We start from the raw sequence: 27930 nt of genomic DNA, 5'->3' as shown, positions 1-27930 counted from the left end.
TTGTCCACTTTTCATTTAGTTTCTGTAACTTCCGGTGAAAAAGGTACATAAACACTTATCAACAACAAAGAAAAAAATACAGGTAAGTTTCAAAATCATAAACATTCTAATTAAGAAAGTATACATCAGAGCACGTAAATATTTCGTGTATTAACATAAACATAATTCACGTGTGTGCTAGTGGTGCATGTGCTCCCGAATGTCACAGTGATCTGACGAATGAATCATCTGCTCTTTGAGCTCACTGCAAATTATAAATGTTGCAATACAAAGAGAGAAATTCCAACACAGCAGACTCGCGCACATGCCACTGGGAAGGCTGCACGAATAGGGTATTAGGATCTAGCAGTGAAACGTATTATCGCGGCCACGGATATCGTAGTATACAGGGTATTTTTATATGGATCGTACATCAGATGTATATTTAAATCCTGTGATTACCATTACCAGAGACCTATATACTAGTATATAGGTCTCTGCCATTACGGACAACAACATTTTAAACATAGCCAATGTCTCGGCCGCTAATGATGGATTGCAGACAAATCAGGTGCGTGTTTCACCAATTTTCTTTGCAAATTGTAATAATAAAATACAAATGTTTTCAATATAAATATGTTTGCTGGCCCTATAATGTTGTGACTTTTTAAGATTCGTAACATGGGTTTTAGTTCATTGTCAGATATTTGGTAATCTATTTTTGTTATTTGTTGGACCTCAAAAAAAATTATCTTGAGGTTTGGAAATAGCAAACAATAAATATCCGATAACTAACGTTAAAAATCAAAATACAAACGTTAGTCATATATTATAAGGACTGCTGCATATATATCTTCCCAGGGCCATTGATGTTCTCAAACCCTTAAGTCTGTCTCAGCTAAAGCTCTTGTTAATTAAGGGAATAAAAATCACCACTGAAGAAAATGAAATATTCTCTTCATCTCATTATGATTTTAAGATTTTATAACTTTCCGGTACATGACATTGTACACTTTCCTGTGAAAAAAAGACAACTAGTGTTTCATTAAAAGTAGTTATGTATTTTTGTTCTATAGCCATAGTATATGTCCCCGTATACGTGGTGTATGAAAAAAAGAAGAGATCTTTTTACCCTCACACGCTGTCATCAATGAGCTTCAGTAAAAAAGATTAAAACTGAACATGTTATATCATATTGAGGTAGATCGCTTTATAGTAAATAAGTTAGAGTGTGATTTTCACCTGAGAATTATGTTTTCATTGCTGGAGATGCATTTCAAAATTGAAGGTGTTGACTGGATTGAACCATAGAGAAATAAATAAATAAATGCCTGTCCTTTACATGTTTAAAAATACTCCTCATGATCATCTGACAGTCCTTTACTTTGTAATGTATGACTAAAGAGTTTTTATGTAACATTAAAAGAAGATTAAAGATTATTTTATATCCAATATCAGAAAAGTGGAAATTGTTGTAATATCAATAACCTTATATCCATTTTTAAAGGCCTACACATTTATATATCAAAATCTACATTGGCATTCACTTGTACATGTATAGCTATTGGCTCTCCTGACAGACATTTATTTTCCACCATCGACAAGATGAAGCATTCCTGTATACACTGCTATGTTAACGAGTAGTGTTAAATGTCAGACGAGTTTTAATACTACACTGGTACCTAGAATGTACATATAATGACTTTGACCTTAAAAACTACAATGCCTATCTCTAGATTTTATCCTTAGTATACAATTATCCTGGATTTATACTCTTAGTATTACATTGCCTTACAATGTGTATGATTGTCCAAGCCGTTCCTCATGCCAGTAATTTCATTCAAGGTCCAAGTGATCCATGCATCCTTGCCTCTGCAAAATTACAGCAAATTTTCCAAGTTTCACATATCCAGCTTTTACTGTAAAGCAGTAATGTTAATTATATTTTTTCACTTTTTAGCTCACCTGGTCCGAAGGACCAAGGTGAGCTTATGCCATACCGCTGCGTCCGTCGTCCGTCCGTCTGTCGTCCGTCCGTCCGTCAACAATTGACTTCTTCTTCATAACCACACATCAGAATTTGACCAAATTTGGTCAGAGAAATCCCTATGGGTAGGGGACTCAAAATTGTACAAATGATGGGGCTGACCCCCGTGGGGCCTCTGGGGCGGGGCCAAAAGGGGTCATTTTTGTGCTATTGATATAAACGACTTCTTCTCTGAAACCAAGCAATGGCTATCGCTCATATTTGCCTGGTAGCATCACTATAGGGTGGGGATTCAAAATTGTACAAATGATGGTGCTGACCCCCCAGGGGCCTGAGGGGCAGGGCCAAATGTGGTCAATCTGGCTATATTGATATAAACGACTTCTTCTCTGAAACCAAGCTATGTCTGTCACTCATATTTGCCTGGTAACATCACTATGGGGTTGGGATTCAAAATTGTACAAATGATGGGACTGACCCCCCCCCCCCCCCCCAGGGACCTGAGGGGCGGGGCCAAATGTGGTCAATCGGGCTATATTCATATAATTGACTTCTGCTCTGAAACTAAGTGATGGATATCGCTCATATTTGCCTAGGAGCATCACTATGGGGTGGGGATTCAAAATTGTACAAATGATGGGGCCTGAGGGGCGGGGCCAAATGTGGTCAATTGGGCTATATTGATATAAGCGACTTCTTCTCTGAAACCAAGCAATGGATATTGCTCATATTTACCTGGTAGCATCACTATTGGGTGGGCATTCAAAATTGTACAAATGGTGAGGCTGACCCCTGGGGGCCTGAGGAGCGGGGCCAAGAGGGGTCAATTTGGCTGAATTGATATGAACAACTTCTTCTCTGAAACTAAGCAAGGGATGCTGGTAGCATCCTTTTGGCAGGATAGCATCCCCCCCCCCCCCCCCCCCCCCCCGGGGTGCAGAGGACAGGATCAAAAGGGGTCAATTGGTTTAAACAACTTCTTTTCTGAAACTAGGCAATGGATATCACTCACATTTGTGTGGTAGCATCCCTATGGGGTTGCGCAAAAAGTTATTTCATGGATTGATGCATTTGTTGACATAAAATCCTCAAAAGTCAATTTCATTTCATGGATTAATGCATTTTTTTGGCATAAAAACCTCACGTACCCATATAAGATATCTATGATATATGGACATAGCAATACCAGTTACAAATGTACTTAATCATCATTCTTGTTTCATATCTCATGAAATCCAGGTGAGCGATACAGGCCCTCTGGGCCTCTTGTTTTTACAAAATTGTGCGTTGTTAAATTTGACTGGGCTGTAAGATTTTTATTGGATAAACAAGTCACGCATGTCAGGAAAATTTCTTCCCATTGGTTAACTATTAAACAAGCATCAAATGAAATATCATACAAGATACAAGATACAAGAATTTTTATTTAAAGTCGCATATTTAAAACAGTGAACAGTAAGCGCTGTAGTGCTATTCTTGCGACAAACATGGTGTCATATGGTGTAACCGTATCATTACTTGCTGTTTGGAAGAATTAACAACAAATGCTAGTTCATATATCTTATAAACCACGACTTGGAGTCTGTGTATTTTCCCATTGGGTTCATTGCAGGATAAATTTGGTAGTACCCTTGAAATAATGCTTGTTGATAAACTGTTAATGAGGATGGAATGGGAGAGAGATTTAATCCTTCAATCCTAAATAAGGCCAAAAGAATGATGTTTTATTTAATATGCCCGAAAAAAATAGGGTAGGAAGGTCAGGAAGTCTTTTTATTTTTTCGTAGTTAACTAAAAGTATGATACACCTGTATATATAGGGGATCACTCACTTTCATTTTCCTTCCCTCAAAATGACCAAATAAACTTCAGGGTAGACAATATACTGTATGGTTAGAAGGAACACAGGTATTTTTATACGCCCGACGAAAGACGGGACGTATTATGTTGTCATGTTGGCGGGCTGGCGGGTGGGTGGGCGGGCACATATGGTGTCCAGACCATAACTCCAATACTACTTGACCCAGGCTCTCCATACTTGACACATACATCTTGATGAGCCAGAGTGTCGCATACCAAAATCATGCCCCTTACCCCCGTATTTGCGGAGTTATTCCCCTTTGATGATTTAACTTGTCCGGACCATAACTCCAGTACTACTCGACCCAGGCTCTCCATACTTGACACAAATATACATATTGATGAGCCGGAGTGTCGCATACCAAAATCATGCCCCTTACCCCCTTATTTGTGGAGTTATTCCTCTTTGATGATTTTACTTCGGGCACATATGGTGTCCGGACCATATCTCCAGTACTACTCGACCACGGCTCTCCATACTTGACACAAATATACATCTTGATGAGCCGGAGTGTCACATACCAAAATCATGCCCCTTACCCCCGTATTTGTGGAGTTATTCCCCTTTGATGATTTTACTTCGGCCACATATGGTGTTGAGCTCTCTATACTTAACACAAATATACATCTAGATGAGCCGGAGTGTCACATACCAAAATTATGCCCCCTACCCCTTATTAGCGGAGTTATTGCCCTTTGATGATTTTACTTATCCGGACCATAACTTCAAAACTACCCGACCCAGGCTCTGTATATTCTGTATATAAACATGTGAACTAATTTTTGTGTTGTTGTGTCTAAACCAAGGTTTCCCATATTTGCAACATATATACATCTCATCATTTTAAAGTTGCCCTTCGGTTTCAACTACACACCATTATGTGTATCAATATCTCCTTCCAACTTTCCAACAATGATACTTCATTTTAAAGCATTACAACCTGTGAAACTACCCCCTTCCAAGTGTCAAATATTGCGGCGGGCGTATGTTGTGGCCCTCCAAAAGGCCCTTGTTTAGTCTTTGGAAGTATATATAGTTTTATATTGTTGTAACACTATATGAATTTCTTTGTATATGTGATAGGTGTGACACTTATTATGTGTCATGAACAGTGTATGTGTGAAGTTGAACACAAAACCTCTAAGGGACTATATCTATATATATATATATATATATGTTTGTGTGAGCTCACAAAAAAAGCTGCCTTTGCTGTTTTGACAGATGTTATGTTACACTACTGTACAGTATATAGTGATTGAGATTATACTGTTTTATTGTTTCTTTTTGGAAATGTCATGACAATTGATCAAATATAAATCTTTCTGTTCTCTATAGATTTGTGTAGATAAGATTATAGTACTAGTACTTCAAACATACAACATCAGAGGCCTGCTTTACCCATAGGGACTTGTTACTTTCCTATGATAACTGTTAATTATGTAACCCGGATCCAACCCCAGAACACTGACGAATAATCTGGGGGAGGGGAGGGTCAGACTCCCAATTCTATCTACTGGCTATATCTGTTTACAACATACATATGTGATCTGAGGGGTCAGACTCCCAGTTCTACAACATAACATTTACACATGTGTCCCCTACAGCGTTACACTTACTCCTCTACAATACAGAATGTCCTCTACGACATTACACTTACACAATGTCCTCTACGACATTACTCTAACACAATGTCCTCTACGACATTACACTTACACAATGTCCTCTACGACATTACACTTACGCAATGTCCTCTACGACATTACACTTACGCAATGTCCTCTACGACATTACACTTACGCAATGTCCTCTACGACATTACACTTACACAATGTCCTCTACGACATTACACTTACACAATGTCCTCTACGACATTACACTTACACAATGTCCTCTACGACATTACACTTACACAATGTCCTCTGTGACATTACACTTACACAATGTCCTCTACGACATTACACTTACACAATGTCCTCTACGACATTACACTTACACAATGTCCCCTACGACATTACACTTACACAATGTCCTCTACGACATTACACTTACACAATGTCCTCTACGACATTACACTTACACAATGACCTCTACACTTATACAATGTCCTCTACGACATTACACTTACACAATGTCCTCTACGACATTACACTTACACAATGTCCTCTACGACATTACACTTACACAATGTCCTCTACGACATTACACTTACGACGTGTCCTCTACGACATTACACTTACACAATGTCCTCTACGACATTACACTTACACAATGTCCTCTACGACATTACACTTACACAATGTCCTCTACGACATTACACTTACGCAATGTCCTCTACGACATTACACTTACGCAATGTCCTCTACGACATTACACTTACGCAATGTCCTCTACGACATTACACTTACGCAATGTCGTCTACGACATTACACTTACACAATGTCCTCTACGGCATTACACTTACACAATGTCCTCTACGGCATTACACTTACACAATGTCCTCTACGACATTACACTTACACAATGTCCTCTACGACATTACACTTACACAATGTCCTCTACGACATTACACTTACGACGTGTCCTCTACGACATTACACTTACACAATGTCCTCTACGACATTACACTCACACAATGTCCTCTACGACATTACACTTACGACGTGTCCTCTACGACATTATACTTACACAATGTCCTCTACGACATTACACTTACACAATGTCCTCTACGACATTACACTTACACAATGTCCTCTACGACATTACATTTACATAATGTCCTCTACGACATTACACTTACACAATGTCCTCTACGACATTACACTCACACAATGTCCTCTACGACATTACATTTACATAATGTCCTCTACGACATTACACTTACACAATGTCCTCTGTGACATTACACTTACACAATGTCCTCTACGACATTACACTTACACAATGTCCTCTACGACATTACACTTACACAGTGTCCTCTACGACATTACACTTACACATTGTCCTCTACAACATTACATTTACACATTGTCCTCTACAACATTACACTTACACAATGTCCTCTACGACATAACACTTACACAATGTCCTCTACGACATTACACTTACACAATGTCCTGTACGACATTACACTTACGACGTGTCCTCTATGACATTACACTTACACAATGTCCTCTACGACATTACACTTACACAATGTCCTCTGTGACATTACACTTACACAATGTCCTCTACGACATTACACTTACACAATGTCCTCTAAGACATTACACTTACACAATGTCCTCTACGACATTACACTTACACAATATCCTCTACGACATTACACTTACACAATGTCCTCTACGACATTACACTTACACAATGTCCTCTATGACATTACACTTACACAATGTCCTCTACGACATTACATTTACACAATGTCCTCTACAACATTACACTTACACAATGTCCTCTACGACATTACATTTACACAATGTCCTCTACGACATTACACTTACACAATGTCCTCTACGACATTACACTTACACAATGTCCTCTACGACATTACACTTACACAATGTCCTCTACGACATTACACTTACGCAATGTCCTCTACGACATTACACTTACACAATGTCCTCTACGACATTACACTTACGACGTGTCCTCTACGACATTACACTTACGACGTGTCCTCTACGACATTACACTTACACAATGTCCTCTACGACATTACACTTACGACATGTCCTCTACGACATTACACTTACACAATGTCCTCTACGACATTACACTTACGACGTGTCCCCTACGACATTACATTTACACAATGTCCTCTACAACATTACACTTACACAATGTCTTCTACGACATTACATTTACACAATGTCCTCTACAACATTACACTTACACAATGTCCTCTATGACATTACACTTACACAATGTCCTCTACGACATTACATTTACACAATGTCCTCTACAACATTACACTTACACAATGTCCTCTACGACATTACATTTACACAATGTCCTCTACGACATTACACTTACACAATGTCCTCTACGACATTACACTTACACAATGTCCTCTACGACATTACACTTACACAATGTCCTCTGTGACATTACACTTACACAATGTCCTCTACGACATTACACTTACACAATGTCCTCTACGACATTACACTTACGACGTGTCCTCTACGACATTACACTTACACAATGTCCTCTACGACATTACACTTACACAATGTCCTCTACGACATTACACTTACACAATGTCCTCTACAACATTACACTTACGACGTGTCCTCTACGACATTACACTTACGATGTGTCCTCTACAACATTACACTTACACAATGTCCTCTACAACATTACACTTACACAATGTCCTCTACGACATTACACTTACACAATGTCCTCTACGACATTACACTTACACAATGTCCTCTACGACATTACACTTACACAATGTCCTCTACGACATTACACTTACACAATGTCCCCTACGACATTACACTTACGACGTGTCCCCTACGACATTACACTTACGACGTGTCCTCTACGACATTACACTTATTATATGTGGGACTTGTTGCAATATTATACAAGGAAGTGAAATTGAGTTAAGAGATGGCTTTATTTTCAAGGTTAAAAAGAATATGAATTGTAAATCAAGCAATGTCATTTATGCTTTAATTTGTAGTAACTGTTCGGATTTTTACATTGACCAAACTGGTACAGAGTTAAGAACTAGAATGACAGTACATAGGCAACAAATACGCACAGACCACTTAAGATTTCTACCGGTTAGTAAACATATACATCAATGTTCAAATGGTGAGTTTAAAATCTTTCCTATTTATCAAATGAGTAATGCGGATGTAATCAAACGCGAAGCAAAGGAATCTGAATTAATCAAACTTCTCAAACCCAGTTTGAACAGTACAACAAATATGTAACATATCGAGTAATATCAAAGTATCAACACACACATACATATATATATATATATATATATATATATACATGTATCATACTTACTTAAGCATAATCTATGCATATTTGATCTATGTAATTTTTTCATTTTCTAGTATTTTATTACACAATGCATGTAATACAGTTTATAATTACAATATATATGAATTATTTCCTAAATTTAGTTGTAACCTCGCTAGCTCATATGGTAAGGTACATCGTCTTTTGATTCCGTTATCACCTCTATTGTGGGTTCGAACCCCGCCGATTGTATATATATTTCTTTTAAATACATTTTTTTATTATCATCAAATCTTTAAATCTCCACTTCATTGTGATGTCCCTTAGAATGTATAGTGACGTCATACATTTATGACGTCACGTCGACAATTTAAAAAAATAAAACATTCTGAAGAGTCACCTAGACGTGACGAAAGCGCTAGCTGCTGTGTCGTGTTTTTTTATTCTTTTTAAATGTATATACATGTATATATGTACACATTTACACAAAGTCATGTATGACATGGCAATCACTCTTGTAATGTGTGACATGGCTTTTTACACATGTCATTTATGGCATGACATAAACAAAATCTCATATATGAAATGACATTTACACCAAGTCATGTATGACATGACATTTATACAATTTTATGTATGCTACAACATTTACACAAAGTCATATATGACATGACATTCACATAATCTCTGACACCTGTAAGACATTATGTTCACTCAAGTACTTCAATTAACAGTCCAAGATCCCATTCACACAAACGTCCTTTACAATGTTCACTCTATCCCCTTAGTATGTCCTTGACTAGTCGGTATTATCAAATCCAACTTGTTACCCTGTCAGGAGTAGTGTTGTAGCTGATTTAGCTGTACATAGCCGAACAGTATACCATGCTGTGTGACATTTACTGTCTAGCATTAGTTATATACACACCGTCCAGATGGTTCTGTTAAATGTTACTGGCTACAATATCTACACCACACACACGGACATACACAACAGGTAGGTAATGTTTGTACATCAATTGTTTTATATGTACAGTTGTGTTTATAAATGATACCCAAATTAAATAGATTCTTTATTTACCGTATCACCTGTTTACATGTTAAGTTATTAAAGTCTCTCGCAGATTTCCTGTACATATCATCATGTAATTGCTTTAGTTGATATTATATATGTTCTGTACATTGCTGAACACTTAAATGAAATGTATTACATTGTTGAACACTAAATAAAAAGTATTACATTGTCTTAAAATGCCATTGAAGCACATTAGAGTATAAATGTTGTACATAATTAATAGTGATATCTACTGTAACATTTGAAAATTAGCAAAATGCTAAAAAATACTAAACTACTAAAGTACATGTACATAATTTATTATTTGTACAGACCAGTACATAATTTATTATTTGTACAGACCAGTACATAATTTATTATTTGTACAGACCAGTACATAATTTATTACTTGTACAGACCAGTACATAATTTATTATTTGTACAGACCAGGAGGAATTTGTTACAGATAATGATATAATTGATACGCTGTCCTCTAAGTGATAATTACATGTATCAGTAGGTATACACATGTTACAAGTCTACACCAAATTCCAATCATCATATTTGAATGATGAGATGCTGCAGTTACATTGTGTGGCTGTAGGTAGGGCTATATATTACAGGGCCTCATCATTCTCCCACATTCTTCACATTCAAAGTACAGCAAATATCCAGACATGTGATGTTTCTATGCTATATATCGGACCTGAAAGTTTGCTAATATCGTATGGGATCCGTTACAAATATCCACATGTCTAAAGATCAAAACAGATTGTCTGTTTCTCAAGCTATAAATGTATATATTTTCAAACGTTCATTTATAGCTGCTTTAATAAAACCAAACCACAGAGCTGGAATCTATACGATGTAATGTTAGAGTCCTATAATAGGACTCTAACATAATAAATTGCTCTACCAATGTTGAACTCAAGTCCTTCAGTTTACAATGAGACGTCCGGTTCACCACTGATATAATATAATCTTATTATAGACATTATCAAGTTGTCACCAGCAACTGCTGGTATTTTTTGTAAGATATGGTTGCCGATATTTTAAGATGCCACATATAGCTTACAGGACATAATACATGTTCCGAGGGACAGTGGGACACTTACAGCTTTTCCAGATGTTTAGGCCATGATCGTTCATCATCTGCTTAAGTATGTTGTAAAATGTGTCTAAAAAGTGATTAAAAAATCATAAATATATGTCACTAAATCTGCCATTGACAGGATACGAGATATGACTAATTCTGTGTTTGGTATAATTTTTGTGATGGAAATTCACATGTACAATACAAACTTACAAATGTTTTGGTATATATGATTAAATTTGGATAGAATTAATCATTTCTTATTAGTGTACATTATTTTGAGTATTGTTTGCTTACACATACAGATTTAATCACAATATATTTGGTATCAATATTAATCTATTATACAAAAAATATGTTTTATTTATTTAATCAAGTGTTTAATAGACAGTAATATTTTTGGAATCATAAAATCAATTTTGACTTATCTAATTTTTTTTGCTTTATAGGAAAGAGTTTACATTTCATTTTTACAAACAAATATTCTGGTAATTATCGTCTTTGACCATGTATGAGAAAAATACTGCCACTGTTAAATTACATGAACTGGTGTTGTTGTAATGTATAAATGTGTTGTTCAAGCAGTTAAGATATCTGCAAAGTATTTGGGTTAAATGTGGTATGTAAAATGTACAAGTATATATTTATTGTAATGGAAGTTTTAAAAAAAATTACCAAATAAATTTCTTCGAAATGTGAGAACATTTACTACAACAAAGCTGTGATATCACTAAAATCCACTTTTGATCTTTTTCCTTTAGGTTGGATAGGAAGAACATATGAGAGTTTGGGGCCAAGGTCAAACCAACAGAGGTCACCAAGGTCAGCATCAGAGAGACTTTACTTTGATAGGGTTAAACAGTGGACACTTTGATGGTGTTTTTAATCCAACAAGCCTTATATAGGACCACCACCTGTTGAACTTCTCATACACGATTCATTTAATTCAAAATTAAATGCCTAACACCCATTTGTGTAGGCCATTTAAAACTGTAATTGAGAATGTAAGATTTTAATTTCCTCGGTACATTTGACATAATTCCCTGTAAGACGAGATTTCAAAAGGAAATTATTTGATTTTAATTATTTTTTTCTTCCAACTGTAAGTTTATATTAGGACATACAATATATAAATGAGAAATAATCGGGGTTGCCCACACACGGTGAACATTTTTTGATGTGTGTCTCCAGACTTGTGTTTTTATGTCATTCTAAATAACAGCTGAAGCCGTGTTGTGTTGAGGCAATTCTGAAATCAAACCAAACTTCATCATTGAAATCAGACGGGCAGACATCATGATGAAACCAAGATATCCCCGTGCACGTAAAAGGAAACACAATGACCTGTGTGGCAAGAACTTCCTAAAATTTGTCATCTACATGTTCACCTTTCTGTTTCTGGTATGTATCCTGTGTTTATTGTGATTTTCAAGGTAACAAACCTAATTTGTTATAACAGTGTGGTGTGTAGTGATATCTAGATACATTGTACTGTGTGATGTGTAGTGATATATAGAGACATTGTACAGTGTGATGTGTAGTGATATCTAGAGACATTATACTGTGTGATGTGTAGTGATATCTAGAGACATTGTACTGTGTGATGTGTAGTGATATCTAGAGACATTGTACTGTGTGATGTGTAGTGATATATAGAGACATTGTACTGTGTGATGTGTAGTGATATATAGAGACATTGTACTGTGTGATGTGTAGTGATATCTAGAGACATTGTACTGTGTGATGTGTAGTGATATCTAGAGACATTGTACTGTGTGATGTGTAGTGATATCTAGAGACATTGTACTGTGTGATGTGTAGTGATATCTAGAGACATTGTACAGTGTGATATGTAGTGATATCTAGAGACATTGTACTGTGTGATGTGTAGTGATATCTAGAGACATTGTACAGTGTGATTTGTTGTGATATATAGAGACATTGTACTGTGTGATGTGTAGTGATATCTAGAGACATTGTACTGTGTGATGTGTAGTGATATCTAGAGACATTGTACTGTGTGATGTGTAGTGATATATAGAGACATTGTTCTGTGTGATGTGTAGTGATATCTAGAGACATTGTACTGTGTGATGTGTAGTGATATCTAGAGACATTGTACTGTGTGATGTGTAGTGATATCTAGAGACATTGTACTGTGTGATGTGTAGTGATATCTAGAGACATTGTACAGTGAGATGTGTAGTGATATCTAGAGACATTGTACCGTGTGATGTGTAGTGATATCTAGAGACATTGTACTGTGTGATGTGTAGTGATATATAGAGACATTGTACTGTGTGATGTGTAGTGATATCTAGAGACATTGTACAGTGAGATGTGTAGTGATATATAGAGACATTGTACTGTGTGATGTGTAGTGATATCTAGAGACATTGTACTGTGTGATGTGTAGTGATATCTAGAGACATTGTACTGTGTGATGTGTAGTGATATATAGAGACATTGTACTGTGTGATGTGTAGTGATATCTAGAGACATTGTAATGTGTGATGTGTAGTGATATCTAGAGACATTGTACCGTGTGATGTGTAGTGATATCTAGAGACATTGTACTGTGTGATGTGTAGTGATATATAGACATTGTACTGTGTGATGTGTAGTGATATCTAGAGACATTGTACTGTGTGATGTGTAGTGATATCTAGAGACATTGTACTGTGTGATGTGTAGTGATATATAGAGACATTGTACTGTGTGATGTGTAGTGATATCTAGAGACATTGTACTTTGTGATGTGTAGTGATATCTAGAGACATTGTACTGTGTGATGTGTAGTGATATCTAGAGACATTGTACTGTGTGATGTGTAGTGATATATAGAGACATTGTACTGTGTGATGTGTAGTGATATCTAGAGACATTGTAATGTGTGATGTGTAGTGATATCTAGAGACATTGTACTTTGTGATGTGTAGTGATATCTAGAGACATTGTACTGTGTGATGTGTAGTGATATATAGACATTGTACTGTGTGATGTGTAGTGATATCTAGAGACATTGTACTGTGTGATGTGTAGTGATATCTAGAGACATTGTACTGTGTGATGTGTAGTGATATATAGAGACATTGTACTGTGTGATGTGTAGTGATATCTAGAGACATTGTACTTTGTGATGTGTAGTGATATCTAGAGACATTGTACTGTGTGATGTGTAGTGATATCTAGAGACATTGTACCGTGTGATGTGTAGTGATATCTAGAGACATTGTACAGTGTGATGTGTAGTGATATCTAGAGACATTGTACTGTGTGATGTGTAGTGATATCTAGAGACATTGTACCGTGTGATGTGTAGTGATATCTAGAGACATTGTACTGTGTGATGTGTAGTGATATCTAGAGACATTGTACTGTGTGATGTGTAGTGGTATATAGAGACATTGTACTGTGTGTTGTGTAGTGATATATAGAGACATTGTACTGTGTGATGTGTAGTGATATCTAGAGACATTGTACAGTGTGATGTGTAGTGATATCTAGAGACATTGTACTGTGTGATGTGTAGTGATATATAGAGACATTGTACAGTGTGATGTGTAGTGATATCTAGAGACATTGTACAGTGAGATGTGTAGTGATATATAGAGACATTGTACCGTGTGATGTGTAGTGATATCTAGAGACATTGTACTGTGTGATGTGTAGTGATATCTAGAGACATTGTACTGTGTGATGTGTAGTGATATCTAGAGACATTGTACTGTGTGATGTGTAGTGATATCTAGAGACATTGTACAGTGTGATGTGTAGTGATATATAGAGACATTGTACTGTGTGATGTGTAGTGATATCTAGAGACATTGTACAGTGTGATGTGTAGTGATATCTAGAGACATTGTACCGTGTGATGTGTAGTGATATCTAGAGACATTGTACTGTGTGATGTGTAGTGATATCTAGAGACATTGTACTGTGTGATGTGTAGTGATATATAGAGACATTGTACTGTGTGATGTGTAGTGATATCTAGAGACATTGTACAGTGTGGTGTGTAGTGATATATAGAGACATTGTACTGTGTGATGTGTAGTGATATCTAGAGACATTGTACTGTGTGATGTGTAGTGATATATAGAGACATTGTACAGTGTGATGTGTAGTGATATATAGAGACATTGTACAGTGTGATGTGTAGTGATATATAGAGACATTGTACTGTGTGATGTGTAGTGATATATAGAGACATTGTACAGTGTGATGTGTAGTGATATATAGAGACATTGTACAGTGTGATGTGTAGTGATATATAGAGACATTGTACTGTGTGATGTGTAGTGATATCTAGAGACATTGTACAGTGTGATATGTAGTGATATATAGAGACATTGTACTGTGTGATGTGTAGTGATTTCCTGGTTTAGTCTGTGATGCGTAGTGATTTCCTGGTTTAGTCTGTGATGTCTTGAGTGATTGTTGATTGTTCTTTGAGACTAATTTCTTAGCATATTTGAATTTTAATAGAAATATTCAACTGATCATGCAGTATTGATTTTTTAATCAACTTATAACTTCACTATTTGAGTATGAAGACCTATAGCTATAAACTATGAGTATTGTATCTCAGTATAACTCCAGTATTTGAGTATGAAGACCTATAAACTATGAGTATTGTATCTCAGTATAACTCCAGTATTTGAGTATGAAGACCTATAAACTGAGTATTGTATCTCAGTATAACTCCAGTATTTGAGTATGAAGACCTATAAACTGAGTATTGTATCTCAGTATAACTCCAGTATTTGAGTACGAAGATCTATAAACTATGAGTATTGTATCTCAGTATAACTCCAATATTTGAGTACGAAGATCTATAAACTGAGTATTTTATCTCAGTATAACTCCAGTATTTGAGTATGAAGATCTATAAACTGAGTATTGTATCTCAGTATAACTCCAGTATTTGAGTATGAAGATCTATAAACTGAGTATTGTATCTCAGTATAACTCCAGTATTTGAGTATGAAGACCTATAATTATATAAACTATGAGTATTGTATCTCAGTATAACTCCAGTATTTGAGTATGAAGACCTATAATTATATAAACTATGAGTATTGTATCTCAGTATAACTCCAGTATTTGAGTATGAAGATCTATAAACTATGAGTATTGTATCTCAGTATTTACCTAACAGTTTTAAGGTATATGGAGAGTTTTTCATTGTGACAATGAACATTCTTTCATTGTATCTTAGAATTATTTATTGTGTGTACAAACCACATTTTCAATAGATACTATTATTTGCTGAGGTTGCATCAAAGTAGATTTTGATGATCATTGTTCAACGCCAGAAGTAAAAGCTCTGGCGAATTGAAATTTTGTTAAACTTAATTAAAAAAAAAAATATCAATTGTAATGTGACATTAACCATTACAGCTGTCTGGAGTGGCGTTCCTGGCCACCGGTCTGTATATCAGGCTGGAGAATTTTACCTACGTTAGTTTGCTGGGTAGCAATGCATTCCCTGTAGCGACCTACCTCCTCATTGCTACCGGAGCCTTCATTCTGTTGTCTGGAATTGTAGGATGTACTGGAGCATGTGTTGAAAACAGGTGTTGTCTAGTCCTGGTAGGTATAATGTATAATACATACTTGTGGAATCTTAATTACATACAATACCACATAATTATAGTTATATTTTCAATGATTGAAAAGAGTTATCAGTGTGTTTCTTGTATAGATGATAAATTGTCATTAACTGTTACAGTACGCCGTGTTCCTGTTATTTATATTCCTGATAGAAGCTATCTCGGGTGTACTAGCCTACATGTATGACGGCACAGTGAGTATTAAAGGAGATTACCAACAACTTAATTACAAATATTGTATTGATGAACCATACAAATATTGTATTGATGAACCATACAAATATTGTATTGATGAACCATACAAATATTGTATTGATGAACCATACAAATATTGTATTGATGAACCATACAAATATTGTATTGATGAACCATACAAATATTGTATTGATGAACCATCTGCAATAAACTGTAGTAATGTTATATAAGCCATGGTTTTGACACAAATTAAGTTCTTTCATTGCTCGTCTTCTGGACTTTTAGTTTCATCGTGTGCATGAGACGATTAAAATATTGTAAGTTGTTGATGTGATGAAATCATTCCCAAATCATGCAGAAAATTGTTGCCATAAAAAACATTTATTTCTTGCAGAATATTATTATCATTGTATAAGGTATAAGGTGTCCTGTTCTTAAATTTGTGCCTGAATTTGCAATGTACCCATTTTTGATATCTTGACCAACTTCCTTGAGGATTAATTGTGTAAAAATATATTTGTCTCAAAAGGACATACTTTACCTTCTGTATAAAATGAAATATTTGTGAGTACTTTCTTTCATGGTTTGGAGCTTTTATGATAATGATATTTTGTGGGGTCAAAATTTTGTGATTAGTCCAAACCCATTTAATTTAACAATAATATTTGTTGTATTGAAATGTTACACATTATGTAATTATTATGTTAGCTACACGTACTTCCTGTGGTGTTATCTTAAATCTGCTTGTTTCAGATTCGGGAAGAGCTGACTAGAAGCCTTAACAAAAGTATGATGGAAAAGTACAACTTTGATCCAGTTTTTACCCAGACTGTAGATAATATGCAGATAGAGGTATGATACTATTAGGTGTGAGGATATAGAGGATATGTTAGAGGTATGATACTATTAGGTGTGAGGAAATGTTAGAGGTATGATACTATTGGGTGTGAGGGAATGTTAGAGGTATGATACTATTAGGTGTGAGGAAATGTTAGAGGTATGATACTATTAGGTGTGAGGATATAGAGGGAATGTTAGAGGTATGATACTATTAGGTGTGAGGATATAGAGGAAATGTTAGAGGTATGATACTATTGGGTGTGAGGGAATGTTAGAGGTATGATACTATTAGGTGTGAGGGAATGTTAGAGGTATGATACTATTAGGTGTGAGGGAATGTTAGAGGTATGATACTATTAGGTGTGAGGATATAGAGGGAATGTTAGAGGTATGATACTATTAGGTGTGAGGATATAGAGGGAATGTTAGAGGTATGATACTATTAGGTGTGAGGGAATGTTAGAGGTATGATACTATTAGGTGTGAGGATATAGAGGGAATGTTAGAGGTATGATACTATTAGGTGTGAGGGAATGTTAGAGGTATGATACTATTAGGTATGAGGGAATGTTAGAGGTATGATACTATTAGGTGTGAGGGAATGTTAGAGGTATGATACTATAAGGTGTGAGGGAATGTTAGAGGTATGATACTATTAGGTATGAGGGAATGTTAGAGGTATGATACTATAAGGTGTGAGGGAATGTTAGAGGTATGATACTATTAGGTGTGAGGATATAGAGGGAATGTTAGAGGTATGATACTATTAGGTGTGAGGATATAGAGGGAATGTTAGAGGTATGATACTATTAGGTGTGAGGGAATGTTAGAGGTATGATACTATTAGGTGTGAGGGAATGTTAGAGGTATGATACTATTAGGTGTGAGGGAATGTTAGAGGTATGATACTATTAGGTGTGAGGGATATAGAGGAAATATTAGAGGTATGATACTATTAGGTGTGAGGGAATGTTAGAGGTATGATACTATTAGGTGTGAGGGATATAGAGGAAATGTTAGAGGTATGATACTATTAGGTGTGAGGATATAGAGGAAATATTAGAGGTATGATACTATTAGGTGTGAGGGATATAGAGGAAATATTAGAGGTATGATACTATTAGGTGTGAGGGATATAGAGGAAATGTTAGAGGTATGATACTATTAGGTGTGAGGGATATAGAGGAAATGTTAGAGGTATGATACTATTAGGTGTGAGGATATAGAGGAAATGTTAGAGGTATGATACTATTAGGTGTGAGGATATAGAGGAAATGTTAGAGGTATGATACTATTAGGTGTGAGGGATATAGAGGAAATGTTAGAGGTATGATACTATTAGGTGTGAGGATATAGAGGAAATATTAGAGGTATGATACTATTAGGTGTGAGGATATAGAGGAAATATTAGAGGTATGATACTATTAGGTGTGAGGGATATAGAGGAAATGTTAGAGGTATGATACTATTAGGTGTGAGGATATAGAGGAAATGTTAGAGGTATGATACTATTAGGTGTGAGGATATAGAGGAAATATTAGAGGTATGATACTATTAGGTGTGAGGGAATGTTAGAGGTATGATACTATTAGGTGTGAGGGATATAGAGGAAATGTTAGAGGTATGATACTATTAGGTGTGAGGGATATAGAGGAAATATTAGAGGTATGATACTATTAGGTGTGAGGGAATGTTAGAGGTATGATACTATTAGGTGTGAGGGATATAGAGGAAATGTTAGAGGTATGATACTATTAGGTGTGAGGGAATGTTAGAGGTTTGATACTATTAGGTGTGAGGATATAGAGGAAATGTTAGAGGTATGATACTATTAGGTGTGAGGGAATGTTAGAGGTATGATACTATTAGGTGTGAGGATATAGAGGAAATGTTAGAGGTATGATACTATTAGGTGTGAGGGAATGTTAGAGGTTTGATACTATTAGGTGTGAGGAAATGTTAGAGGTATGATACTATTAGGTGTGAGGATATAGAGGGAATGTTAGAGGTATGATACTATTAGGTGTGAGGGAATGTTAGAGGTATGATACTATTAGGTATGAGGGAATGTTAGAGGTATGATACTATTAGGTGTGAGGGAATGTTAGAGGTATGATACTATTAGGTATGAGGAAATGTTAGAGGTTTGATACTATTAGGTGTGAGGAAATGTTAGAGGTATGATACTATTAGGTGTGAGGATATAGAGGGAATGTTAGAGGTATGATACTATTAGGTGTGAGGGAATGTTAGAGGTATGATACTATTAGGTGTGAGGGAATGTTAGAGGTATGATACTATTAGGTGTGAGGGAATGTTAGAGGTATGATACTATAAGGTGTGAGGATATAGAGGAAATGTTAGAGGTATGATACTATTAGGTGTGAGGATATAGAGGGAATGTTAGAGGTATGATACTATTAGGTGTTAGGGAATGTTAGAGGTATGATACTATTAGGTGTGAGGATATAGAGGGAATGTTAGAGGTATGATACTATTAGGTGTGAGGATATAGAGGGAATGTTAGAGGTATGATACTATTAGGTGTGAGGATATAGAGGGAATGTTAGAGGTATGATACTATTAGGTGTGAGGATATAGAGGATATGTTAGAGGTATGATACTATTAGGTGTGAGGATATAGAGGGAATGTTAGAGGTATGATACTATTAGGTGTGAGGGAATGTTAGAGGTATGATACTATTAGGTGTGAGGATATAGAGGAAATGTTAGAGGTATGATACTATTAGGTGTGAGGAAATGCTCACACCTTGTCTTCTTGCATTACTTCCCAACATTATCTTTGTCCTTGCAAACTGAAACAAGAATCATGAAAGCATCATTTAAGTAATTTTCCTGTTGATAAATAGATATAAATGCTTCCTCAAAATGTAGACCTATACTAGTGACGGATGAAGTTGTGGTGTTATTACATGATAACATAATCTGACGATTGTTCTCACATGTTTGTAACATTTAACATTGTACAGGCTTATTCAGGGAACCTTGAGTTTCTTTAGTAAATTGCAATATGTTTAACATAAGTAAATATCAACATAACAATTGAATGCCTGTTAGACTGTATTTGTTGTCAATATCAATTTGGATGACTGATCAATATTCATTACACCTGTAAGCATTAAATTTTCAATGAAATTTCACTATCATTATGAACAATGTTGTCACTGATGCTATTGTCTTTCAGTTTAAGTGTTGTGGAGCAGCGACGTTTGAGGACTGGAAGTATTCCCGCTGGCTAAAGACTGACAATGAGACACTCAACAATGCACCAGAAAGCTGCTGTAAATCTGTGGGAGTAAACTGTGCCATCAGTACTCACCCCTCCAACATCCAGTACGATGTAAGTACGGTAGTACCATCAGTACCCATCCCTCCAACATCCAGTATGATGTAAGTATGGTAGTACCATCAGTACCCGCCCCTCCAACATCCAGTACGATGTAAGTACGGTAGTACCGTCAGTACCCGCCCCTCCAACATCCAGTACGATGTAAGTACGGTAGTACCGTCAGTACCCGCCCCTCCAACATCCAGTACGATGTAAGTACGGTAGTACCGTCAGTACCCGCCCCTCCAACATCCAGTACGATGTAAGTACGGTAGTACCGTCAGTACCCGCCCCTCCAACATCCAGTACGATGTAAGTACGGTAGTACCGTCAGTACCCGCCCCTCCAACATCCAGTACGATGTAAGTACGGTAGTACCATCGGTACCCGCCCCTCCAACATCCAGTACGATGTAAGTACGGTAGTACCGTCAGTACCCGCCCCTCCAACATCCAGTACGATGTAAGTACGGTAGTACCGTCAGTACCCGCCCCTCCAACATCCAGTACGATGTAAGTACGGTAGTACCGTCAGTACCCGCCCCTCCAACATCCAGTACGATGTAAGTACGGTAGTACCGTCAGTACCCGCCCCTCCAACATCCAGTACGATGTAAGTACGGTAGTACCATCAGTACCCGCCCCTCCAACATCCAGTACGATGTAAGTACGGTAGTACCATCAGTACCCGCCCCTCCAACATCCAGTACGATGTAAGTACGGTAGTACCGTCAGTACCCACCCCTCCAACATCCAGTACGATGTAAGTACGGTAGTACCATCAGTACCCGCCCCTCCAACATCCAGTACGATGTAAGTACGGTAGTACCGTCAGTACCCGCCCCTCCAACATCCAGTACGATGTAAGTACGGTAGTACCATCAGTACCCGCCCCTCCAACATCCAGTACGATGTAAGTACGGTAGTACCATCAGTACCCGCCCCTCCAACATCCAGTACGACGTAAGTACGGTAGTACCATCGGTACCCGCCCCTCCAACATCCAGTACGACGTAAGTACGGTAGTACCATCGGTACCCGCCCCTCCAACATCCAGTACGATCACATTTGTTGACCCAAATGGAAGTGTGGGAGGGGCCTTACTGTAGAAGGAGACCAGAGTACCCAGGAAAAACCCACGTGGTCGGGCAGGTACATGGCCCCATATACCTTTCCATGTCCGATCGGGGAATTGAACCTGGCCACCTTGGTAAATTACAAGTGTGATAGCACTGTGCCACCTGTACTGTACTAATTAACTTACATAGCTTGTGATACAAGTGTGATAGCACTGTGCCACCTGTACTGTACTTAACTTACATAGCTTGTGATACAAGTGATCTTCGTGTCTAATGCAGACTATTAACATTACAATTTATACAGTTTGAAGTAGACTCTTCACAGCTAAGATGTGGTTTGTATCAATTTATTTTTCAGAGCTGCAGTTTACGTCTTGAACAGTACACAAAGTCTAATTTGGTGTTGATAGGGGGAATAGGCCTCGGACTGTGTTGTATACAGGTAATGATTACTTAAATACATGAGCATTAATTACATATACTGTATCAGGGTAAATTACTTAAATAACATACGGAGCATTAAATATCTATATTGTACCAGGGTAAGATACTTTAATAAATACTGAGCATTAATTATATATACCGGGCCAATTTAAGGTAGGATACTTATATACTGAGCATTAATTATATATATTGTACCAGGGTAAAGACTGTTACCTTATACAGAGATCACAGCGATCTACATGTATATATTTTTAGCCCACCATCATCAGATGGTGGGCTATTCAAATCGCCCTGCGTCCGTGGTCCGTCGTCCGTCCGTCCCTCCGTCCGTCCGTCCGTCCCTCCGTCCGTCCGTCCCTCCGTCCGTCCGTCCGTCCGTCCGTCCGTAAACAATTCTTGTTATCGCTATTTCTCAGAAAGTACTGAATGGATCTTTCTGAAATTTCAGATATAGGTTCCCCTTGGTGCCTAGTTATGCATATTGCATTTTGAGACCAATCGGAAAACAACATGGCCGACAGGCAGCCATCTTGGATTTTGACAATTGAAGTTTGTTATCGCTATTTCTGAGAAAGTGCTGAAGGGATCTTTCTCAAATTTCATATGAAGGTTCCCCTTGGTGCCTAGTTATGCATATTGCGTTTTGAGACCAATCGGAAAACAAGATGGCCGACAGGAAGCCATCTTGGATTTTGACAATTGAAGTTTGTTATCGCTATTTCTGAGAAAGTACTGAAGGAATCTTTCTGAAATTTCATATGAAGGTTCCCCTTGGTGCCTAGTTATGCATATTGCGTTTTGAGACTAATCCGAAAACAACATGGCCGACAGGCAGCCATCTTGGATTTTGACAATTGAAGTTTGTTATCGCTATTTCTGAGAAAGTACTGAAGGGATCTTTCTCAAATTTCACATGTAGGTTCCCCTTGGTGCCTAGTTATGCATATTGCGATTTGAGACCAATCGGAAAACAACATGGCCGACAGGCAGCCATCTTGGATTTTGACAATTGAAGTTTGTTATCACTATTTCTGAGAAAGTACTGAATGGATCTTTCTGAAATTGCAGATGTAGGTTTTCCTTGGTGCCTAGTTATGCATATTGCTTTTTGAGACCAATCCGAAAACAACATGGCCGACAGGCGGCCATCTTGGATTTTGACAATTGAAGTTTGTTATCGCTATTTCTGAGAATGTACTGAATGAATCTTTCTGAAATTTCATATGTAGGTTTCCCTTGGTGCCTAGTTATGCATATTGCTTTTTGAGACTGATCGGAAAACAACATGGCCGACAGGAAGCCATCTTGGATTTTGACAATTGAAGTTTGTTATCGCTATTTCTGAGAAAGTATTTAAGGGATCTTTCTCAAATTTCATATGTAAGTTTCCCTTGGTGCCTAGTTATGCATATTGCATTTTGAGACCAATCTGAAAACAACATGGCCGACAGGCAGCCATCTTGGATTTTGACAATTGAAGTTTGTTATCACTATTTCTGAGAAAGTATTTAAGGGATCTTTCTCAAATTTCATATGTAAGTTTCCCTTGGTGCCTAGTTATGCATATTGCATTTTGAGACCAATCTGAAAACAACATGGCCGACAGGCAGCCATCTTGGATTTTAACAATTGAAGTTTGTTATCACTATTTCTGAGAAAGTACTGAAGGGATCTTTCTCAAATTTCATATGGAGGTTCCCCTTGGTGCCTCGTTATGCTTATTGCATTTTGAGATCAATTGGAAAACAATATGGCCGACAGACCGCCATCTTGGATTTTGACAATTGAAGTTTGTTATCTCTATTTCTCAAAGTACTGAATGGATCTTTCTCAAATTTCATAAGTAGGTTCCCCTTGGTCCCTTGTATTGCATTTTTGGACCAGTCTGTCCTGAAAACAACCTGGCAAACAAACAGCCATTATCGTTAAATCTCAAATTTCTTATATAGCTAGGATTCCCTTGTTTGAAAAGTACTGGAGGGATGTCTCAATTTGCACAGATTAGTAAAATGAAGGGAAAAGTAGAGAAAAGATCAATCTGACATGGAACCTATGAAGATCATTCAATGGTGGGCGCCAAGATCCCTCTGGGATCTCTTGTTTTCCAAATTCACAAATTATAATCTTTGCTTAGCATAATCATCTTAATAAAAAATGATGTTTTTTTCTTTCCAGATATTTGGGATTATATTCTCATGTTGTTTGGTAAGAAAAATCAAGGACAATTTGATAAAACACCACTACTGACCCCAACACCATGACAGGAAGTGATGGACTATAAGGGGAGATAATTCTGTTACAACACAACAGTTACTGGAATGACAGTCTCTACCTTCTATGCTGAGGGATTTGTACATCATGACATTGTAGATACATCATGCTTAACGACCTTTGGGCATCCAGCCGGGAAAATATGCCAAGAATGCTAGGAAGAGTTCAAAGTGTCTAACTGAAATGCATTTCTGGTACGATTTTCAAGATTACATGTTGTAGACCTTTTAATAAGCGTCTAGTTGAACATTTTTAATAATAAATCACATATTTTACACAGGGTAGTGTGCAGAAACCCCCTTTGTTCTGATGATAAGCCATGATCTGGACTGTTAATGATCGCCATGTATATAAAACAGGTGATAACTAAGATAATCATCGGAAGATTATTTTGAGATTACAATCCATTGGACCCTCTCTCTATTTGATGTCCCGTAAGTAATACCATTTTCCCAGTTAATTTACAAATACGTTTCTTTATGATGAAATGAGAAAATTTTCTCTCTTAGAGCTATTTTATGTGTTTACCCCAGGACTTATTGAAGGATAAATTGTATATTTATAATTGTTTTTGATCTTTAATAAACACAAACATGCAACATGTGGAATTTGTGGCTAAAAAAGGCTATAACTGAAAACTATCTGATGGCACATGTGCTTCATCATGTTTCATTTTTGTGTCGAGGCATTGACCTTTAAGCTTTTTCTTAAGACTTCAAATTCCTTCAAATACAAAAATAAAGAAAGGGTCTGTGGAATGGATTCGGCCAGTTACCTCTAAGATTTGTTTACTTATTCAATCATTGTGTTATTTTTGTTTACTACAGTACTAAATAATATTTTATACTTGTATTACATGTTATTTATGCTTGATCTGTGAGAGGTGATTAGCTATGTTAAATGATCTTTATTGAAGCTATGATCTGAATTTATATCATAACATGTTTAACTCTTTCAACCCCAAGAAACTTTAGTGGACTTTGCTATTTATTCATCATTTGAAGTCCAATATGGTCAGTAGGGGTGAAAGGGTTAATACTGTACAGTTGTGATAATCTACCAAACTTTTGGATTTATTGTGACATGACAAGGGGAATAGTTTTAAATATAGAATCAACATGTCTGACTAAAATCCTGTCTGTATGAAGAATGAATATTTGTTGGTTAATTGGATTTTTTTTTGAGTTTTGACAGAATTTTATTTTATTTTGATATCATGACATCAAATTGTACATTCCATGATAAAAAGCTTGATTGTCCATACAATTGTGTGACTTACATATACATGAATAATAGAAACTCTAAACATATAATAAGATATTGTATAACAGTCATAACATAAAACATGTTCTGTGGATATCTTCCAGGTATTTAGTTTTGTGGATATATCATATACAACAAATAGTAATGTGACGTTTGACATCTCACTGATAATCGCGCTTACTGGAGTGTTTCTCTATGTTTACTGTAGTGTAACATCGGCCATGCATGCAGTTATTAGCCATGTGACGCAATATTTTTGTTAGGAAATGTATAGTACTATAGCCATGTTGTGTGTCTCCATCACTGCCTGTTTTACCACATACAATCACTTTACACTGAGTGTGAGTTACTTCCCTTTATGGAAGGCATTCTCAGTAAGTATACCACTGAACACTGAACCAGGTCCCAATCTAACATCTTGTATGCAACGATGAGTCAAGCATAAGATTTTTTGGTGTTCCTTGCATTTGAACTTTTAGATGTGTTTATATTCCAAGTAATCATTCCAAGAATTATATAGGAATGGGTCATTTACATTTTTTAATTGTCATAGTTTCATAAAAATTAAAATACTAGCACAGCAGATATAAGAATATAAGAACAAATTGATAGAGTCCATCTTCCAGTAGACCTAAAATTTATAATGCATACAAAATATAATGATTGACAGTGCTAAAAATAGAATTGAAATAATTAGTTTCCTTATTTGGACATCAAGGTATTAATGTAGTTTTTGAACAAAACACTTGATTACTTTGATAATTCTGTATTAAACTAGTCTAGTCAATGAATGTAGTATTTATGTGTTTAGTGTGATATATAATCTCGTCAGATTGTGTAGAGATACACGGTTTATGTTATACTATTTAATATACAACAGTGTACATTAGAGTAGAATGATTCTTCAATATATGTCTCTAATGCAGATCCATTTGTACGGAATCATATCACATTTTCATTTTTGTCACAACAACCATATTAAAGGCACATGACATTTTCTGCATTATTACTCGGAATATTTTTAATATTTATATGTTTTTTCACCCTGTAGTTCGAGACATGTAAACAACTGAAGGAATACATTTCTGGACAAAACACCCCCACCCACACACCCACCCCCTGTAGTGAATATATTTTCTGTTCATACAAATTTAGTCGACAAACTTTATTTTTAAAACAGGGAAAACAACTTTTACAAGAAAATGATACTAAAGTCAGTATACAGTAGAGGAGCTACCTTAGATTTATATAACAGTTGTTATTGTAGATTATTTTACATTCTCTGAGCAGTTTTGTTAGCAATGCATGACAATGCATGTATACATCATGATGTGTTCTGTCCGAGTTGTGTACATTGTATTTGATGGATGTTTAATACATTGTATTGGACGGATGTTTAATACATTGTATTGGACGGATGTTTAATACGTTGTATACATTGTATTGGACGGATGTTTAATAAGTTCGAGTTGTGTACATTGTATTGGACGGATGTTTAATACGTTCTGAGGTGTATAAATTGTACATGTATTGGACGGATGTTTAATACGTTCTGAGGTGTATACATTGTATTGGACAGATGTTTAATACGTTGTATACATTGTATTGGACAGATGTTTAATACGTTCCGAGTTGTATACATTGTATTGGACGGATGTTTAATACGTTCTGAGGTGTATACATTGTATTGGACGGATGTTTAATACGTTCTGAGGTGTATACATTGTATTGGACAGATGTTTAATACGTTGTATACATTGTATTGGACAAATGTTTAATACGTTCTGAGTTGTGTACATTGTATTGGACGGATGTTTAATAAGTTCGAGTTGTGTACATTGTATTGGACGGATGTTTAATACGTTCTGAGGTGTATAAATTGTACATGTATTGGACAGATGTTTAATACGTTGTATACATT

General features: G+C 36.4%; 1 protein-coding gene and 1 long non-coding RNA gene across 4 annotated transcripts; both read left to right on the top strand.

Annotated features, from left to right (window-relative positions):
• The first annotated feature begins 24 nt into the window (after positions 1-24).
• LOC117335762 (CD151 antigen-like) lies at positions 25-27861 on the top strand. Of its 2 annotated transcripts, XR_004534489.1 has the most exons (9): positions 25-82; positions 11716-12355; positions 16358-16549; positions 16689-16763; positions 17518-17616; positions 20810-20965; positions 22390-22473; positions 24651-27519; positions 27799-27861. XR_004534489.1 is itself a non-coding variant. In XM_033895942.1 (8 exons), exons 2-8 carry the CDS (start codon positions 12251-12253, stop codon positions 24720-24722), a joined length of 783 nt encoding a protein of 260 aa, XP_033751833.1. In that variant the 5' UTR covers positions 25-82; positions 11716-12250; the 3' UTR covers positions 24723-27528. The 2 variants fall into 2 exon arrangements, 1 of the variants encoding a protein (XP_033751833.1); XM_033895942.1 differs by lacking the exon at positions 27799-27861 and having other exon boundaries at positions 24651-27528.
• LOC117335763 lies at positions 18557-20431 on the top strand. 2 transcript variants are annotated; one of them, XR_004534490.1, is made up of 3 exons: positions 18557-18582; positions 19425-19908; positions 19943-20431. It is a non-coding gene; the product is annotated as an uncharacterized LOC117335763 (long non-coding RNA). The 2 variants fall into 2 exon arrangements; XR_004534491.1 differs by lacking the exon at positions 18557-18582 and having other exon boundaries at positions 19374-19908; positions 19943-20277; positions 20312-20431.
• Positions 27862-27930: the final 69 nt, after the last annotated feature.

Source organism: Pecten maximus, chromosome 10, assembly GCF_902652985.1.
Source record: "Pecten maximus chromosome 10, xPecMax1.1, whole genome shotgun sequence".
In the NCBI taxonomy this organism is placed as follows: Eukaryota; Metazoa; Mollusca; class Bivalvia; order Pectinida; family Pectinidae; genus Pecten; species Pecten maximus.
The sequence above is the reverse complement of the archived record's forward strand: the minus strand, read 5'-3'. Positions and strand labels throughout refer to the sequence as shown.

Excerpts from the sequence above, each read along its gene's own strand:
- LOC117335762 (XM_033895942.1), top strand. The coding sequence starts at position 12,251 with ATGATGAAACCAAGATATCCCCGTGCACGTAAAAGGAAACACAATGAC. Across the intron at positions 16,550-16,688 it reads ACAGGTGTTGTCTAGTCCTG|TACGCCGTGTTCCTGTTATT; the intron begins GTAGGTATAATG and ends TAACTGTTACAG. Across the intron at positions 20,966-22,389 it reads CCTCCAACATCCAGTACGAT|AGCTGCAGTTTACGTCTTGA; the intron begins GTAAGTACGGTA and ends TTTATTTTTCAG.